This window comes from Phytophthora infestans, genomic scaffold, assembly GCF_000142945.1.
Source record: "Phytophthora infestans T30-4 supercont1.4 genomic scaffold, whole genome shotgun sequence".
NCBI classification, from domain to species: Eukaryota; Oomycota; class Peronosporomycetes; order Peronosporales; family Peronosporaceae; genus Phytophthora; species Phytophthora infestans.
In genome coordinates, this window is record NW_003303755.1 from 4,112,124 (window position 1) to 4,130,287 (window position 18,164).

Sequence of the window (18,164 nt, forward strand, 5' to 3'; positions counted from 1 at the left end):
AGGAATCATTATGGCTAAATGGAGCTGAGTGTTCTCCGACGCAACCTCCTAAAAATATATAAAATGCATAGACGTCTACCAGTTCTTAGAAAATGTAATATTCAACGGACAGGGACAGCAGTGGCTGCTGGAAGCTTTGCAACCTTACGCATCGAGCAGCTGCGTCTTGAGTTCCAATGAAGTCGAGCTCTCGAAAGCCATCGTCCAACGCGCTGCTTGGTGATAAGCGCTCCCCTCCAGTCACTGCCAAGTCACGACGTAAATCGAACACTGGAAGCCATGGAGACGGCGCTGGAACTTACAGTCATTCGAACTATGACCACGGACGTCAAATTCCCCCTTCTCAGCCGCAGATCCTACCAGTAGGGGGTACAGACTTGCTGCTTCAACTTCAACAGCTTCAACAACAAAATCTCGCTGCGTTTTGCTACCCAGGAGCAGCTCCCGCGTTGCCAGCATATCCATCCACCGCGTACCCAGGACTGCAACAGCAACACTTCTTGACTACACGAAGCACTTCCAGCACAAGTCGAGAACCATGGGGAGGTCCACCGAGTGAGAAAAGTGGTCAGGTGCTTGAGCAACTTGGATCGGTGTTACAACAGATGAAACAAGAGTCCGAAGGATCAGCAGCTGCGTGGCGTGAAAAACTCGCGGAGACGACACAATTGACGGAGCAACTCGCGCAAACTCGAGAGCAATTAAGCGTCGTCACTAACAACGAACGTGCCACTAGTGAAGAACTTGTGCGTGTCCAAGAAGCGCTTAGCAAACTGGAAGCTGGGACTGCAGAGAATGCGATTCATCATCGCGAAGAATTGTCAGTGCTGAACGATGAAGTTCAGAGACAACAACAATGCGCCAAAGAGATGCGTGAAAAATATGATGCAGAACTCAACGAGCAGCAAACCGAACTACAAAACACGTGTGCTCATTATGAAGAGCAACAACAAACTCAATGTGAAGAATTTCAAGCAGAGATAGCAACACTTCAGCATTCTCATGAATCGAAAATCCAGGAATTGGATGCTCAACTAACCACAGAGCGTGACAAGATGCTTGAAAAACTACGTGAACTGGAACAGGCAAAGCAAGAGCTTGGACAGCATTTGTGGAACGCCACGAAAGAAATTGAAGCTACTCATCAACGAGAGCAAGAGCTGCAGTCACAAGCTCAAGAAGATCTCACTCGGATGCAAGAAGCCGCAAAGTCACGTGAACGGGAGCTGCAGATGCAGTCGGAAGCCCAACGCAACCAACTCCACGATGAGCTGAAGAAACAGTTGGACGCTGCAACGGCGAGTATTAACGAGGAGCGAGCTCAGAAGGAAGAGCTCAATGCTCTGATGATCACTGAAGTGTCTCGATTCCAAGCACAGCTAGAGCAAATGAGTCAACAACATGCAGCAGCGCTTGCTGAGCGCGGAAAACAGGCCGAAGAAGAGCGAGTTCAAGCTCTAGACCTCCGAGAAGAGGCTGAACGTGTTGTGCGTGAAGCGCAAGATGAACTCCGAGATCTTCGTGCCCAGTTGCAAACCACTAAAGCGGACAAAGCTCGTCTTGAGGCACAAGGATCCGCTGAAAACGGGATACTTCAAGAGCTCAATGAACAGCTACGAGAGACAGCAGGACAACTGGAAGATTCCAATACTCAGCTCGAGCGGCTTTCAAGTCGATGCGAAACTGCAGAACGACTGACACGCCAATGTCTTGACCTCATCACGCCTAATTCTACGTCGGACAATGAAGAGAATGACGATAATTTAGCTGGGAACGAAGACGCGTTAGCACTGTTGCCAGCGGTGTTTCAAGCGCTCAAGCAACTCACGAAAGCCTCTAGTTCACTTGAGCCCTTACAGTTAAAAGTCCTTCGCTTGCAACAAGAACGAGATGGTGATCGTGAGAGGTTTAAAACACTTGAGCAAGAGCTGCAAACACAGTTGCAAAACACTCAACAAGAAGTGGAATCTGCGCGTGAGGATGCCAAAACGCTGGCTGAGGAACTGGCGAAGCTGTCTCAAGATGCTGGTGGCCACGAAGCGCAACTGACGCACTCAAACGAGCAACTTCGGCAACAAATTCAGGAGCTCGAACATCTCCGATCCGTTAGTGCGTCACAGCTTTTGCAGCTTCAGAAAGTGCTGGACGCACAGCGCACTCGGAGTGCAGCTCTGGAAGCCGAGAAGCGCGAATTATTAGCTGAAGCGGAGCAGCTCAATGTCAGTCTGGAAACTCAGTACCGAGTTGTGAATGACAAGCAGCTAGAACTCGAGCAAGTGCGTGGATCGTATCGAGAACTTCAGCTGACGCATGGAGATCTGCAAGAAACGCATTCAGACTTGGAGGAAAGCGCCAGAAGAACGAACGAACATCTCGCTACCCAGCTACAACGCGCACAGGAAGAAGTGCAGACGAAAATACGGGAGGTTGAAGAGCTTCGAAGTGAGCTGGAACGAGTTGCACAGACTATGAGTGAAGAGAGAGACGAGCTGGCACATGCGCGGGATGCAGAACAGGCTCAGCGCTCACATAGCGAACGGGAGCTATCTCGAGCGTTAGAGGAAAAGACCCAGCGACTTGAAGAGATGCTTACTATGCTCACTCATTTACAGAGTAAGGTGGAGCACCTAGAACAAGCTCGTGCTCAAGATGCTGAGCTTTCTCGTCAGCAACGTGATACACTGGTGCTTCAGTTGTCTGAGACTCAACAGGCTCAAGCCCGAGCGGAAAACGCGTTCGCTGCAGCTGTCCAATCGCAGCACGAGACTCAGAATCAAGCACGATACGAGGTGGAGCAGCTTCGAGCGACGCTCACACCGCAATTTGCTGAGCTGGAAGCGCAGAAGGAGTTGCAAGCTACAGAACTGCGTCGATTGGAAGCGGAACTCGAACGTGCGTCACGTACCAAGCAGTCACTGCAGCTAGAGCTCCAGAGAGCTGCAGATGATGCTCAAGATGCACTGCGAGCTGTTGAAGTGGCTCGTCGAGATGCACGAGCTCAAGCTCACCAGCTAGAAGAGGAACATGAAAAACTTCGACAAGAACTGGAGGCTGTACGGCTTGAGAACCAAGAGAGCGCCGCTTTGTCCGAAGAATTGCAGAGCAAGATCACTACGATCCAAAGTGCCGCGAATGCAACGATCGATGACCTGGTCTCGGAGCTGCAAGGAGCTCAAGACGCTCTTGAGCTCGAGCGTGCTCGTGCGAAGAAAGAGAAGGATGGAGGTGGCATTCGCTCGCAGCTACGAGAAGTCGAAGAGCAGATACGCACACGTGACGCACAACTTCGCGAGATACGAGATGGAGCTGCTCGGACACAAGAAGAACTGGAAGAGCGTTTGAGCGAATTGGAATTGAAGTTGCAACGCACGACAAACACTCTTGAGGGCAAAAAACAGGAGTGTGACGCGAAAGGTCGTGAAATGGAAAATTTATCACGTCGTGCAAATGAGGCTGAACGCAAATTATCACCACTCGTTGCGGCTCGAGATGCACTGCAAGCCAAAGCGAGCGAGTTGAAGCTGGCTTTAGACACGAAGGTGCGTGAAGCTCAGGACGGAGAAGAGAGAGCTCGTGACGAGGTTCTTCGAGTAGCTCGTGAACGGCGTGCACTTGATGCGCAGCTTGCAGAGCTTCGTGATGAAGATGAAGCCTCACAACAGCAAGTTACACGCGCACAGCGTGAAGCTCAGGCGATGAAGCAAGCTCTAGAACGTGCAAAAGTGGAACTTAGTCGATCAGGGACAGAGCTAAGAGCAGCTACGCAGAGACTGGCGAATATCCAGCAGGCTGCGAACCAAACTATAGCCGACACCACTTCTCGGATGCAAGCAGCTCAACAACAGGGCGAACGCACAGCAGCTCGACTGCAACAAGAACTTGATTTGGAGCGTGAACGTCGTCGTGAGGCTGAAGTACATCGAGCTGAGCTACAACGTGCATTACGACAGCAAGTACAGTCCCCAGCACTGCCAACCGGTTCCAGAAGTGACGTCAACAATAACCAAGCACGAATCAATGTGGAGGATAGCGCTTCGAATCCAGAGATAGTAGAACAACAGTCGTCAGGTGGAAATGGCGAGTACCGCAAATTTTACGCCAACGAACCGCTGACATCAGCAGAATTATCCAGCTTGCCTATGGCAGTCATTAAAGCTCAACTAGGACTCGAGTTCAGCCAAAGTAACAGCTCTTCCGCTTCAACTTCCAAGTCTAGCAAAAATACGAGCAAGTCCAAGATACAGGAGCAGCATACGGGGCGATACGCTGCAAGTAAAGATAACCACGCTGACGATGACGATTCCATTCCGCTTCTTCCATTGGGAAATTTGCCTTTGTAAGTATTTGCCATTTTGCTTTTTGCTTCTTTTTGTTTTTCTCATTGGTAACTGCGCTTAAAACAGCTCACCGGAGGCGGATGGCAGCGACAGCTCACATAACAGTCCAAGTGATGTGGCTCCGAGCGATGGACGTTCAGGTTCCTTACAGCTACCGAGTTCAAGAAGTACCCAGCGCTCGAATGGCAATTGCCGCTTTTCGCTCTCCAGAAACAACGCTGCGTCCCCCGCAACGAGTACGAACAGCAGTCAATCAACTCGCAAGAATTCAATGACAAATGCTAGCACCAAGAAGAAGAAAACTAAGCAATCTCGACCTGTTGGGCTACCTTCCGCGTCAGGAATACCTTACAGCACCACCTCTTCCAGCTTATCCCCGATTAAACAGCAAAAAACAAAAGCACGTGGCAAGCTCTTGCCTCGAATAAATCTGCAGTAAACGGTTGCCAATCTTCTCGGATGAGAAAGCTGTAGCTGTTCGTGTTGCTTGTTGCAATTTATCAAATGACCAACTTTATTTCGTCGTTCTGCCTGGGCCATTTCACCTGCTCATTCGGCTCCGAAAAGCTCCACATCTTTATTCCTACTATTCTCAACTCCAAAGACTCTGCTGCTAGATCGAAATCTCGCTCCATGGGACGCACTGCTTGCAACTACCTGTATCTACACAGTGGCGGACTTGGTGACATTTGACCATCACTCCTCTTTAACTTCAACTTTAAAATGAGTCATGATTTCGATCTGACTTTGTGGAAGTACTGTACATAAGGACCCAGAAGTATGCATCTGAGGCAGTCTATTCAAGTTCATTACTGCTTCGAAGTACGTGTACAAGTAAAGGATAACAATACAAGAAGAAAGAAGTAAAATAATCGAAAAAGAAAACAGCAACGCGTAGAGCCAAGATTAGCCATTTCTCCACTTCAACGTCGCACAAGCGAGAGAAAACTCTTTCATCGCATCGGTTATGGCAAAACGGAGACTTGCGCGCTGCTTATACTTCAAGTACTTGATTTCGCTTGGGACAATCTATTCGATTACTTCTTCGTCGACTGCGGGAGACTCATGACCGATTCCGATGACGTGGGGAAGTGATAAATGTAAACTGGGAACATCACATCCTCTGGGGCGACCGCACTCTTGCTGCCCTTCGCTTCCTGCTTTCTAAATGTAGTGACGTCCTGCTCCGAAACTGATTCTCTTGTCGGCACAAATTGCTTCTCCAGCGGCGTCAAATTCGGAATTCGATAGAGGTACGTGATCACTCGACACGCCTGCAGTTTCTCCAGCTTTGGCCGCACCAAGCTACAAAGTCCAAAACCGAAGGCTGTTAGTCACGCATCTGGTGAATCAAGGAGGCACAACTATTGCCAGGAGCTGACGTACGACAGGCCGCGGTTGATGAGGAAGAGGAAAATGATCGTAGCTTCCGCAGGGATGTCGAACTCCAACGCGTTGGCTTGATATACCGTTACTAAATGTCCCACGCCGTTGGCCTCCGCTGCGTCACGAGCTTGTTGCGCCCGCTTCGGGTCTATCTCCACGCCCACCGCGCGCACGCCGAATCTCCGCGCGGCGTCGATTAGCAGTCGGCCATCTCCACAGCCCAGATCGTAGACCACGTCTGAAGCATCAGCGTGCACGAGCTCCAGCGCCCGGCGGAAGGCGCTCAGCGGCGTCGAATGGAGCGTCCTACGCGGTGCCAGCATGTGGCTACGAAGGGACGAACTTTGAATGATAAGACCAAAGTTGCACCAAGGACCGGAAAGGTCAAAATGTGACGAGGCGCCAAACGTTAGACGCTTGGGACTCAACAACACGAGCTCCATGTAAAAGACTTTACAATTGCATTCAACACGGCCCGCATATCAGTGACGACGAATTGCTCGGACTAAAGCGCTTCTGCGTATTGCTTTTCTTCTCTTCGCGGCTATCGCTTGTACAGCTAGCGACAGCGCAGCGTCTTAGGCCGGGCACTTAAGAATAAAATACATGCGTTAACGGCAGCGAGATTATCGCGCACCCTTCCAGGGAAGCGCCACGTGCTGGTGAAGTTGCTCTTCACGCTCGTGCTCGAGGTCGCGTGTACTTGTCTTACTATCGTCGTGTGGGTGCGAAGCGGTGTAGCGCGCGTAGCTGGTGATGCCTGCTGATGCGAGTACCAGCGGCATGACGGCCATGGTGCCCGCGTTCGTGGACACAGCAGCGACGATGGAGGATAGCGGCATGTCTTAGGAGTAGTTCTTCTGCTGGGTTGGTCTTGGCGAAGCTTGGCGAATGCGCAGCAGCTCTGCTGGCTGTCTTGCGTGGTGGGCGACCAGGCAACTTGAGCCTCGGGCGAATCCTGGCATTGTCGCCACTCATGTCCATATAAATTCATAGACAAGCCCTATTGATAAGTTGCTGCTTTTTGCGGTAAGACGTAGTGAATTCAGCTAAATCATAGTTAATCCATCTTTTTTCGTCCTGTTTATGTTGGTCAAACTGACGTCACATAAAGGGGTAGGTAGATCACGCTATTGGTGGATAAAATCGAAGCGTATTTAGGCGGAGCTCGACGGTAGAAAACTGAGCTGGCACTTGGCGTGGACCACATTCGCGAAATTTTCGGTGCCCGAAAAGTGAAGCCACAGGCAAATCATCGGTGCCGTGGCTGGAAGATGCATGGCTACCATTCTAGTGTGGGCAGTTAAATGCTGGAAGTTGCTTCGCAGCGTTTGGTAGCCTACAGCTTGCGAAAAGACTCCTGTTCAAATCACACGCTGCTCGCAAGCTTAGCATGACTTGACACACCAAGCGGCTTGTCTGTCGCCTTTAATGCGCTTCCGCTGTTTATTTTGTACCAGTTGGACGCTAGCTGTCGCCGGTGATTGGCGTGGTGGCGCCAGCACAAGAGAGGCTGCATTTCATCCATCCTATCTTCGCTCTTCCGCTGCCACCATCACGGCACCGTAGCTCTGCAGCCAACAATGCAGCCTTTAAACAGCCCTACCGGTACTGAGTTGCTAGAATCACGCTTTTCCCGCACCCGAACATTAAAAAGAGCTTTGATTAATCTTAGTTCGAGCGTCGAGCATTTAGGTCGACCATTGCATGTAACGGTACATTGTTTCTCGAAGTACTTGTACTACTGTAGTACGTGTACAGTACTGTACATGTACAGGGCCCTGGTGTCAACATGTCCAATTCGGTCTGTGACGCTACGCTAGCACGACAAAACCGCAGCTCTCAGTCAGAGGCTAAAAATCCAGACCTGAACCTCCCAGTCCATAACTTCTGCTGAGTCAGCGAGCTCTGAATTTGCCTTCGCCGTGGACATGTACAGCTATTGCACAGACTATCGAGATCTGAATTTGAATTCCGGTGGTCATTGTGGGAGAGAACGATACCCACGAGGAGGACATTAAATAGCATCGTGCCATTTCGCTCACAACTCTTATTCGTCTCGACGCTTGAGAGGCGAATAAGAGTGAGAGGTTGCAGATATTTCGTGTTGGGGGTCAACGTGTACCTTTCAACGCCGCAACAGTGTGCATCGCCTACGAGAATTACCCTCCGATCCTAGGTATTTAACCGTCATCGCTTGTGTACTCCCTAGGCAGACAAGACAACGAGACGCGCCTCGTGTGCGGCAAACGGACAGAATGCCTATCAGGCAGAAGCGGACTTTTGAGGATGGAGCCATTTGGACGGCAGACGAGCACTCGGCCAGTGCGGTGCCACCCTTGACACCGAAAGTAGCAGGATAACGGAAAGGTTTCTAAAGACTTGGTGCTATGCGGGCCTACGACGGCAAGAACGACGCCATGGAGCGCAGGCGCAAGCTGCAAGGGCACGAGCTGCGCTGCTACGGCAGAGCCGACTCGCTTTGCCGCGAAGTCCTCTTTATCTGGAAAAAAAGGCGAGAACAAACTGAACATTTTCTCCCCACCCGTCGTGCCGGAGATAGAGACTATGGGTGTTTGCGAATCTTATTCGGCCCGAGTGATTTGTATGCCATCCATCACCTTGTCGCTATTGCAAACGGCAGTTTAGCCGGGGGAGCCGATCTTTCGTACCGTGGCTGCACGTCTAGGTGCGATGTGTCCCCGCGCTGGTTGGGCAGCGTCGGGCCAGCGCTCGCAGCTTTTACGGCAATCAAATGACCAGAAGCTAGGCACAGGCACGCCACGCCAGCCCGCTACACAACTTCCGATCCCTCCCGCTCGGCCACTCGAGTCTCGAGAGCCTCGAAACACTGCAGCGGCAGAAAGCCCACACAGAACACACAGTGCCGATCCTCGCCAACTATTAGTCCCATCCACGGCCGGAGCCAAATTGGCCGCCACACCAGCCAAGAAAACAGCCAGCGGCAAAGGCAGCCAAGCAGCAGCAGCAGTACCAACAGCGTCAGTACCAGCGCGAGCGACTCCCCCCCTCACGTGGACGTCTCCCGAGCGGGAGCGACTCCGATGAATGAGCTCACGCCCAATCATCCCGCGCACCACCCACCGCCAGTCTCGTCGCAGTCTCGTGGCCTCGCCACGCCCTACGCCGCCTTCTCCGCCGCGGGCACAATGAATGCCAACGTCGTGAATCTCGCCGCTGTGGACCGCGCCAAAAGGTTAGAAACCGAACCCTGTTATTTGCTACCTACACTTTTTTGCCTTTGAAGTTGAAGCGACAAGGCGCGCGCTTTGCGAGCCACCGTCCCCCTTCCCCTGTTTCGGTCTTCGAGCCTTTGAATGAAGACCCTTTTCGTCTACAGCCCCACACCCCCAGTCCCCGTGTCAACATACGACCAGCTGAAAACGGGGACGAGGGGAACAGGACCGAGAAGAGGAATGGGGGACGCAAGGCACTTCTTTGCTCAAACCCTACAGCGAAAATGGCTGGTGACTAATTTTTTCATGCTTTTGCTTTTTGCCACAGTTTTCAAGCCGTTCATCGAGGTGGAGTGAATCTGGGCAATGCAAAGTACCATTCGCATCCGCAGCAACTGCAACAGGTAAATATATTCCATGCGGGACAGTACACGCCTGCAAACTACGCGCACCTCAAGAATCCGGCGGACAATCGGCCTAGCCAGCAGTACTCGCCGCACCCGACGCATCAGCAGTCGTACGTTGCACCATACGGCTACCCGTCTTACTCGCAGAATTACGGCAACACTGGGAACTATCAGCAACAGCCTCAACAGCAACAGCAACAACCCACGCAACAGCAGCAACAGTATGGCAGCTACGCTCAAGGCAGCGAGACGAATCCGTTAGGCATGTTGGTGACTTCGGCAACGAATCCACAGGGTGCGCCGGACGCTATGCCGCATGAACCTGTCAATATTGGACTTAAAGACGCAGGAGACCGCAAGTTCCGACAGCCTTTCAACGTGGTTCCCGCCGATTCGTTCTTGAACTCCAGTGGTGGCTATGTGCACGGTGTTGAGCGTAGTGGAAACGTGGTACAGATCAAGACGACGTCCAACAATACGCAGCAACAGCAGTCGATGTATCAGCGCTCGAACATGTATGGCGGTACGGCGTATTTTTCACAGCAGCAACAGCAACGTACGCAACAAGAACCGACGCAACAGCATAATCCGTTGGATCTGGTGCCTCCTAGTGCCACAATGCCAACTAACTTCGATGCCAATGGGAATGGAGGTGGTTCTTCCAATATGGGACGGGTCATGGGCAACGGAGTCGGTGGGATGTTTAGTACTGGATCACGCATGCCGCAGTTCAGTCCTAATAGTGGCGCGGGTCCCTCCTTGACAACGCGGTTGAAGGACGGAGGCGTGGACATCTCGACCGGTTCTTCGAATGGAAACCAATTACCGTTTATGCAGCAGCAACATCAGCAAGCCACTGCGAAGTCGCTGGAGATTACGCATCCGACCTCTTTGTATGCAGATGTCACGAGCTCAACAACGTCCATGTCGATGGTCAGTCTATCCTCGGATGGTCCAGCGTCAGCATCTGCGCTGTATCCGCCGTCCTTATCGCCCCCTTCTTCCCAGCTCAACGCAAGCAGCGAAGACACGTGCGGTCTGTGCAGTGGTGCACATAGCGACAGAATCGCAAACAATTGCGGCCACCGTTTCCACGCCCAATGTTTGCACACATGGGGAGGCTTGACCAGCTGCCCATTATGCGCACAGGTACGTTTGTATTGTCCATTTGTTGCCCTCCTTTGAATATGTACTTACGGTAGTTGTGTTTTAACCTTAGGCATCGAACGCTATCACGAGCGTCCCACAAGCGACTAGTGCCGGTAACTATGGCCTCGGAGCAGAGAATGCCACGATATCCCAGAGCTCGGCAGGGCCAGGAGAGATGAAGTTGACTAGTGGTGGTGCTATGAACAGCACTGGAGTCTCCATATCGCCGAGCTCTGTGGGCTCTTCGCAAGTTACAGCCATCAATAACATGCAAGTGATGCCAGGCGGACGTCCGCCTCCGATTGACACGCGCATTGTGGATAGTCGTAATGGACCGACAACGTTGAGTGGGGGCAAACGTAGCGCGACTTCTACTCGATCGGGGTCCAGTAGTACCGGACGCGTACGTAAAAACAAGAAGCTCAAAGACTGCTCAGTTCCCGGCTGTGATCGAACTGTGCGCTCGCGTGGACTTTGCAAGGGTCACGGTGGAGGACGACGTTGTGGATTTGCCGGTTGCGGACTTAGCGATCAAGGTGGTGGCTTCTGTATCAGTCATGGTGGTGGAAAGCGCTGCCAGCATGACGGATGCGATAACTCGGCTCAGTCGCGTGGACTGTGCAAGTTGCACGGCGGAGGTAGCCGTTGCACGGTTCCTAACTGCACGAAGAGCTCCCAAGGCCGCGGATTGTGCCGTGCTCACGGCGGTGGACGACGTTGCATGGTGGAAGGCTGCAATAAGACTGATCGTCGTGCCGGCTACTGCGTGACGCATGGTGCTGACAAGAAGTGCATCATCCCAGAGTGCTCCAAGACCGGTCGTATCGACAATCTGTGCACCAAGCATTACTTTGAGCGCCACCCTGCTCAACCACCAGGTACCGTGAGCACAACTCCGCCGCCTGTCATCACTGTCAATGCCAACACCAGCGCAGCGAGAGCTCGAGCTGAAAGAAAGAGAGCAGCTGAACAGCAGGCTGCCGCCGCCAACTATGCGAGCATGTCTTCGGTAATGCTGGCTGGTCCAGTCCCCACATTCGATGATCGGGTAGGTGGGGCGCTGGCCAAGGCGGAGCCGTTTTAGACATCCGTCCCGGCCTGCTTGCAGTGCTGTTGTCGGTGGCTATCGCACTGGTCATGAGATTGTAAAAAGAATTGGACTCATGGTTGGAATGTGAACGCTGGTGATGGCAGTGAAGCGAGCTGCATGGATGGATGGATCGTCGCGCGGACCGAGGAATGTATTTGTAACGAGGCAAAATACGCGAAGTGGAATTACATGATAAAGACGCGAGCTGGATGGAAACTCGAGCGATAAAAGAATCGGCTGCTCGGCGACCGATAAAAAAAATGGGCGACCGACAGATTTGAAAAGTGAAGACGAGACGAATGGTCACGATGAAATTGAAGTGACCTAAAAAAAACTGAAGTTGAAGCAAGATTGAAGACACGATGAAGAATGGCCAGTGAATGAAGAAAGGGCCGCACCGAAATTGCAAATTGCGCAAATTGCACCCCGGCACCAAGTGAAAATTGAAAATGAAATTACAACTTTTGAAGCACCAGGGTGAGCGAAATGCGAAAAATGCAGTAAAAAACGAAAACACAAAAAAATTGATAAGACCCCAGGGTAACCCAACGCTAGCTAGTTAGCGTCTCAGGACTCTTCGGTGGACGGGGATGAAGATCACGATTCATTGAAGGGCGGAAAGGACAGCGACGCAAAGCCAGCGAGCGAGGACACGTACCCATGCATATAGGAAAATTCAAGTGACGTAGTAAAGTGAGCGCCTCCTCAGGAATGAAAAATGGGGAGGAAGTTGAGGAAATAACGAAGCTCACAGATGAATGTTCAGCGAGCGCTGGTCTCCGTTTGACCATCGGCTTTTTTTTTTGTTTGTGTACTAGGCTGACTGAGTCAGAGCTGCTGCGAGTTGCCTTTTCAGCTCCTGTTGCTTCTTGAGAGAGCTCGCACGTCTGTCGATCACGGCTCGTACTATGTTTTTCAGCTCCTGGGCGCGCTTCTCTTTGGCCAATGCACGGGCCACACGGCGCTGTTCTTTGTCCGCTTCCACGGCACCAATCCGTTCAAGCAAGAGACGCTTGCTTTCGGTGAGTTCGTCTTCCGATAGCAGTTTTTCGTCGCTGCCTGGGGCTTCCTCGAGATACGATTCATTGACTCCTGCTGATGTAATCTTAGCTTTGACCGCTTGAATCCACTCGAAGCGGCTTTTCACCTTGGCGATTTGCTCGTCCATCATGTTGTCTTGCTTCATCCTGACCTCCGCTTCATGCACTTTACCCAGGTACAGCAGCCTTGACACGGCGCCATTAGTGTTGCGATCGACAGCCTTTTCGGCCCACGACGCTCGAATGGCTTCGAATTGCAGCTCTTTTGTGTTGTCTTCCTGTAACTTTACGTCCTCCGAGCTCCAGCAAGTGAGTCGCCATTTGATGTCGCAATGAGCACGAGATGAGCGCGCAGAACCAGGTGGTGGCACATCAGAGTTTCCCTCCACCGACGTGGTTGTCAGGTCATTTAATGGACGATTCGAGTGACTGCGGCATGGACGACGAGATTGCACCTCGTCTGGTACGATGCAGGTGGCTCTGTCGATGCTGCCTTGGATGATGTAGCCTCGCTTATCCTCGGAAGGTGGATTACCGTCAGCTGTAGTTACACACGGGAGCTGCAACAAACGAACTTCCCCCTTGAAGTTTTTCTCACCGATTCGGGCGGAATTACTACCAAGATCGTAGACCTCCAGCTTGGCAGCGAGAGCGCTCTCGACAGCTCCGTCGCGTAAGAGTTGGAAGTGAAAACTCGTCCAGATTGACGTCTTCGGTGCCATGATCACATCTCGGAAGCACAGCAACGGTTTGTTCGGCTCGTAAACTCCCTCGTACTGCGTCAATTTCATCTGGTGCGTTGTTGACTTGGAGAATTCCCAGTCACTCGCAAGTGTAAGTTTCCATTTCCCTTCCCGGACGTAGAAGTTGCCAGGGGCACAGTCGACTACCAACGTGTAAGCAATCGGAGCATCACTTGCAGCAACAGGAAGTGTGATCTTGGAGCAAAGTGTGCCGGCCCTCTTGACTTCGCCTGTGGCATCGTTCACGATGGAAATATGCGTGAAGTTTGCGAGCAATTCCTCCACTAGATGGAGATCAATTCTCAGTTCCGGTGCCGATTTCGATCGTTCGTCTCCTTGGGTCGACGGAACAAGTTCAAAGCTTTGTTTGAACAAAATGTTCCAAGTACCTGGCAACATGACTGGGTGTACTCCGTCGCATTCGATCACGTGGAGGTTGGACAAACTGCGCCAGTACGTCGGAGCATCTTGAAACGCAACTTTGTGGCTCGACTCGACATGAATGCTGTAGCCATACCGCAGCGATTTTTGTGGGTAGACGCGATACACGATGTTTCCTTTATCCACCGGAGAAACTCTGATAAACTCCGAGTATGTTGAGTTCAGTGTCAGGATCGCAGGTAATGAAGACGTCGAGGATGCTTTCTTGTCCATCTCTTCAATCAGAATCAAGCTACCACTCGGATCGACACCGAGATGAGTGGATATTACTGCTGACGACTTGTTGAGGTTATACAGCTCTTGCTCGGGTGGCTGAACGGAAGTTAAAGAGGCAACGAGATTTACAGCCGTATCACTTAAACTATCTCCTGGAGACTGGTCAGGTGCGGCATCGTGCCTTGATATCACCACGAATTGTACACGTGGAGTTTCAAACGGCACGAGTTCTGCACGTGCTTCTTCGACACCTTCGACGACAGGCTCTGGATTTGGAAGCCATCCGCGGATAAATGTGTCGGAGTATTGAAGGACTGGGTGAACCAGCAGAAACACGAGCTCGTTGACACCGTTCGTTTCCTCGGAAATGGTCGCTGGAGAGCCTTGTCGAACTACTTTGAACGTGGTGTTGCCAGTGTCGCCAACAACATCAGTCACCAGAACCACTTCACCGAAAACCATGTCGGCAACTTGATTGACGCCTGCGCAACAAATCACAGCTTGAGGCTACAATGCGAAGACGTCAATGGAGGACTACTTCAATAGTAACAGATCCCAATCGCTTACCACGGGGGAGTTTACTGTCGTGGGTTTGTCCAGAGTCTCGGTCACTGTTGCAGGCGCCTCGCTTCCTGCGATCGCCTCGGTATTTTCTTCAATTCGCTGAGAACTTGGTACAAACTACAAATGAGAAAAGGATGTTGCTACAAGTAAATGAAATGTATCACGGGAAAGCAGTCATATCACGCTTGTGCTTACCTGGAGTAACTGGTGGAAGACGTTCTCACTAGCACCGAAACTCGCTTTCGGCTCCCACCGAGAGACTTTCCAGCTGGTGAGCGCTAACAAGATCTGAACCACGTTTTGACACATTCCATCGGCGCTTCTTTGATGCTTCGCTTCGGGTTCAGGAGACTGTGGATGTAACCAGTACGCCACTTTACACAGAGCCTTCACTAACAAGCACGGCCAGATCTCACTTTTCACCGAGCTAGACAGATAGATAACGTTCCCATCGGCGTCTATCGGTAGCTTATCGTCGACATCAACGCGACGCCACCTTCCTAAGACATACAACTTGACGCAGTACTTCCCACCCGGATTGTACACTGGCTTCCCGCTGTTATCTTGAGGGTAGATAGCTTGCCACAGAAACGGCGCCATATTGCTGTTGTTGTCTTGGCGTGAGCTGTACAACTGCTCCACAATGCGGAAGTACGACGCCATGTTAGCGTGAATTATATCTCCATGAGGAATTCCGGGTTTGTATACTGCGTTCGGAGCAATCTCGATCCTTGGAGGAGGCATTACCCCCCACGGCGACGTCGCATTGCTCACATCCATGTTTATTGTAAGGGCGTCGTCTTCGTCTTGGCCGTCGTCCACCAAGTCGTCTGCATCAAAATCCACTTCTGCCAGGAGATCTCGAGGTCGCTCGTTGACGATATACGCGATGGCATCTTCGAATCCCATGTACATACGTTCACGGTGTCGTTGCTCAAGTACAATGCGTTCCTCCTCTTTGGCCCAAGCCTGAAGAGTTTCAATCTGCTCAGCGCTCCACCGTCGTTGGAAATCTCGAGGGATATGTAGTGTGTGGTTGTGATGATGCTCTGTTGTTGATGGTAGAGTAGAAGAGCTGGTTGTTATGCCCACCCTTTCACTCTTCAGGATAAATACCTTAACAACACAAGTGTGTCTACAGTTATTAAGCGACATGGAGAAAATTTCCGCTAGTAACACCTTACGTGAGCATGTTGAGGCGGGGGAGGCCTTTTCGGTGGCTCTGGTTCTCCTTTCCTTGCAGCTGAAGCGGCTCCTTTCTTTCCGGCAGCTTTTGGCTCGGGTGTTGGTGGCGGTGGAGTCGCAGGAATCACAGGATCAACGATGACCGGCAGAAACTGAGACGGACGCTTCCACATAATGGAATCGCTGAGCTCTTTCACCTAGGCACAGTGAAGTAAGACTTTATTACTTCAAAGTAGCAGCTAAGAAGCTCTGCATGTATGACGCACCTCCTTCGGCAAAAGCAGGTTTTCTGGTGTCAAAGAGTCTTCAAAAGGCTGTTCTGCAGTCCCCCAATGATCCGCAGCTGTGTAAATGTGGCATTACTTGTCATGTTGCCATCTAAATCACATTATTTTAGCTGATAGTGAACGTACGCAGAGCTGTAGGGTCCGTCCATTCAGGAAAAACCTCGGTTGGAACAGCATTCGGTCTCCAAAGCGGTGGGATTGAGTCTGACGGCGGCAATATCGGCGCTGGCAGTGGCTGGCGGTAGTTGTTCGCTGTGGGTGGCAGGTTCAGCGTCGATCCCTGCGCTGTCAGCTTGGACGGCGGCTTCTTGGGCGGCATGGCGGATACTTAAAGGTCGCGCATGTTGAAGAAAAGTTGAAGTCACTGAAACGAGTTACTATAATGACATTCCAACTGTTGAACTCAGAAGAGAAGAACCAGGCAGGATGGAGAGCAGTCAGTGCGTGTACGTCGACGTTTTTGCCTTCTTTTTGTCGAGCGCTGAGTCTCTGACGGTGACATTCTGACAGTGCCCTTGAGAACAAGACGGTGGCGGGCGGGAAGGGCATTCAGATTGCCTGCAGCACGTGGTAAGAGGCCGCCACACTGCTAAAAAAGTTGGTGCGTTTTAATATTGTACTGAAAATTCTGATTGTCATGGCGCTTCTGTCAACGCAGCACGTTCCTGAATGCGTCTGACGTCTCGTCCTGTGGAATGTGCGGGTGCGTGGAGGCTTTGTGCTGTGTAATTCTAATTACTGCAAGGATTAATAATATAATTGCGGGGATGCAGGGCGGAGATGAAGCCGCCAACACACGATGTGCAAGCGGACGGCAGTTGGAATTGTGGTGTATGGTGAGAGTGAAGATGTTCGTGATATCTTAAGTTAGTTGACTAATATTGATGTTGCCATAGCGACACAGTGAACCGACGGGCGTCCAAGGAATGCTCGCAGTGTCATGTTCCCTTCTACTCGTTGGTGACGACTGCAGCCCCGGCGCAGATTTTCTGCTCTCGATGTGGATTCTTAAATGACGGAGGCAACCTTACGTGCGTGCAGTGCGACTACACGATCCGGTCTACACTAGACAAGATCGGCACAGACTTGAGAGATAGTACCAACTTTTTGGCGCGAGATATGGGCGTCAACATCCACGTCAAGTGTCCTGGATGCTTCGTGGTGTGTTACGTGCCACCTGCTACTGCTTGTCTGCGCTGTGGATCCTGCCATACATATTTTGCGTCGCCTTCGGTCGGTGAAGTGACGAATTTCCACATGAACCGCCTAGCGTCGTCCATCTCGAGCTCGTTTATGGGGTTCTTCGGAAGCAAGCGCGGTGGACAAGATGATAACGAGGCTACACGTCGTCAAGAAGAGGCTCGCGAGGCGCCAGTTGGCAGATTGATCGCCGCAGGCAAAGGTGTTGTGAATTCTCCTCGTCATTCCTCGACCATCAGTGATGCCAGTGGGCTATCGTCAAGTCTACAGCAGCTCGATGACAGCGAAGTTTCTGAAGACGAAGCGGAAGAGAAACCCGATGCTTCCCGGACGCAGGAGCATGCAGATTCAAAGGCTAAAGAACTGAAATTGCTAGCAGTGGAGACGGTGAAAGAGGAGAAATTGGCACAGGAATCGGGTAGCAAAGAGCGGCCAAAGTCGCCTGTGCAGACACAAAAGGAGGAGCCATTCTCGTCGTTGGAGCTGTCGTCCAGCTCGAACAGTTCTGGTAAAGAGCAAGAGCAGCCGATGCTTGCACGGTCAATGCCAGTGCGTGCAGCTCTCCCGCCACCTCGACAAGAACTGGTCGAGGTGGAGGGAGATATTGTGGAGCTTTAACGTGGCGACGTCTGCAGAGCTTGCATCAACCAGAAACACGAAATATTTGATTTGATTAGGATCCTACTAGAAGTAGTACGAAGTGCTGTAGCTCACCTCGATGGCTGTTTGTCTCGTGTAGCAGTATCTCCAGTGTCGTCACTCCAACCTAATATCAAGAAAGTAGTACTATAGTATTGCACTCGCAAGGCAAGCAGCGGCGTAGCCTACAAGGTCAAGCTTTAGCTTTGTTGGGTTTGCTACACTTCGCGCTACGCAGCGCTTGCCGGCCTGACGGCAATACTGATACTAATAATATTGTTAG

The 18,164-nt window shown here is 51.6% G+C and overlaps 5 protein-coding genes across 5 annotated transcripts; 3 read left to right on the forward strand and 2 right to left on the reverse strand.

Annotated features, from left to right (window-relative positions):
• Positions 1-176: 176 nt before the first annotated feature.
• On the forward strand, positions 177-4,776 carry PITG_03942 (plectin-like protein; the record flags this gene model as incomplete). Its single annotated transcript, XM_002906929.1, has 2 exons — positions 177-4,336; positions 4,404-4,776. The coding sequence occupies 2 exons, from the start codon at positions 177-179 to the stop codon at positions 4,774-4,776; spliced, it is 4,533 nt and encodes a 1,510-aa protein (XP_002906975.1).
• Positions 4,777-5,374: 598 nt separating this feature from the next.
• PITG_03943 (uncharacterized protein) lies at positions 5,375-6,046 on the reverse strand (the record flags this gene model as incomplete). Its single annotated transcript, XM_002906930.1, has 3 exons — positions 5,375-5,458; positions 5,531-5,642; positions 5,724-6,046. 3 exons carry the CDS (start codon positions 6,044-6,046, stop codon positions 5,375-5,377), a joined length of 519 nt encoding a protein of 172 aa, XP_002906976.1.
• A 1,469-nt stretch (positions 6,047-7,515) lies between these two features.
• PITG_03944 (uncharacterized protein) lies at positions 7,516-11,560 on the forward strand (the record flags this gene model as incomplete). The annotated part of the gene is made up of 5 exons (XM_002906931.1): positions 7,516-7,527; positions 7,940-8,048; positions 8,514-8,940; positions 9,249-10,476; positions 10,547-11,560. The coding sequence occupies 5 exons, from the start codon at positions 7,516-7,518 to the stop codon at positions 11,558-11,560; spliced, it is 2,790 nt and encodes a 929-aa protein (XP_002906977.1).
• Positions 11,561-12,380: 820 nt separating this feature from the next.
• On the reverse strand, positions 12,381-16,361 carry PITG_03945 (uncharacterized protein; the record flags this gene model as incomplete). Its single annotated transcript, XM_002906932.1, has 5 exons — positions 12,381-14,513; positions 14,766-15,645; positions 15,750-15,952; positions 16,022-16,098; positions 16,169-16,361. The coding sequence occupies 5 exons, from the start codon at positions 16,359-16,361 to the stop codon at positions 12,381-12,383; spliced, it is 3,486 nt and encodes a 1,161-aa protein (XP_002906978.1).
• An 83-nt stretch (positions 16,362-16,444) lies between these two features.
• PITG_03946 (uncharacterized protein) lies at positions 16,445-18,162 on the forward strand (the record flags this gene model as incomplete). Its single annotated transcript, XM_002906933.1, has 5 exons — positions 16,445-16,488; positions 16,553-16,612; positions 16,701-16,745; positions 16,816-16,878; positions 16,939-18,162. 3 exons carry the CDS (start codon positions 16,738-16,740, stop codon positions 17,858-17,860), a joined length of 993 nt encoding a protein of 330 aa, XP_002906979.1.
• Between the last annotated feature and the right edge of the window lie 2 nt (positions 18,163-18,164).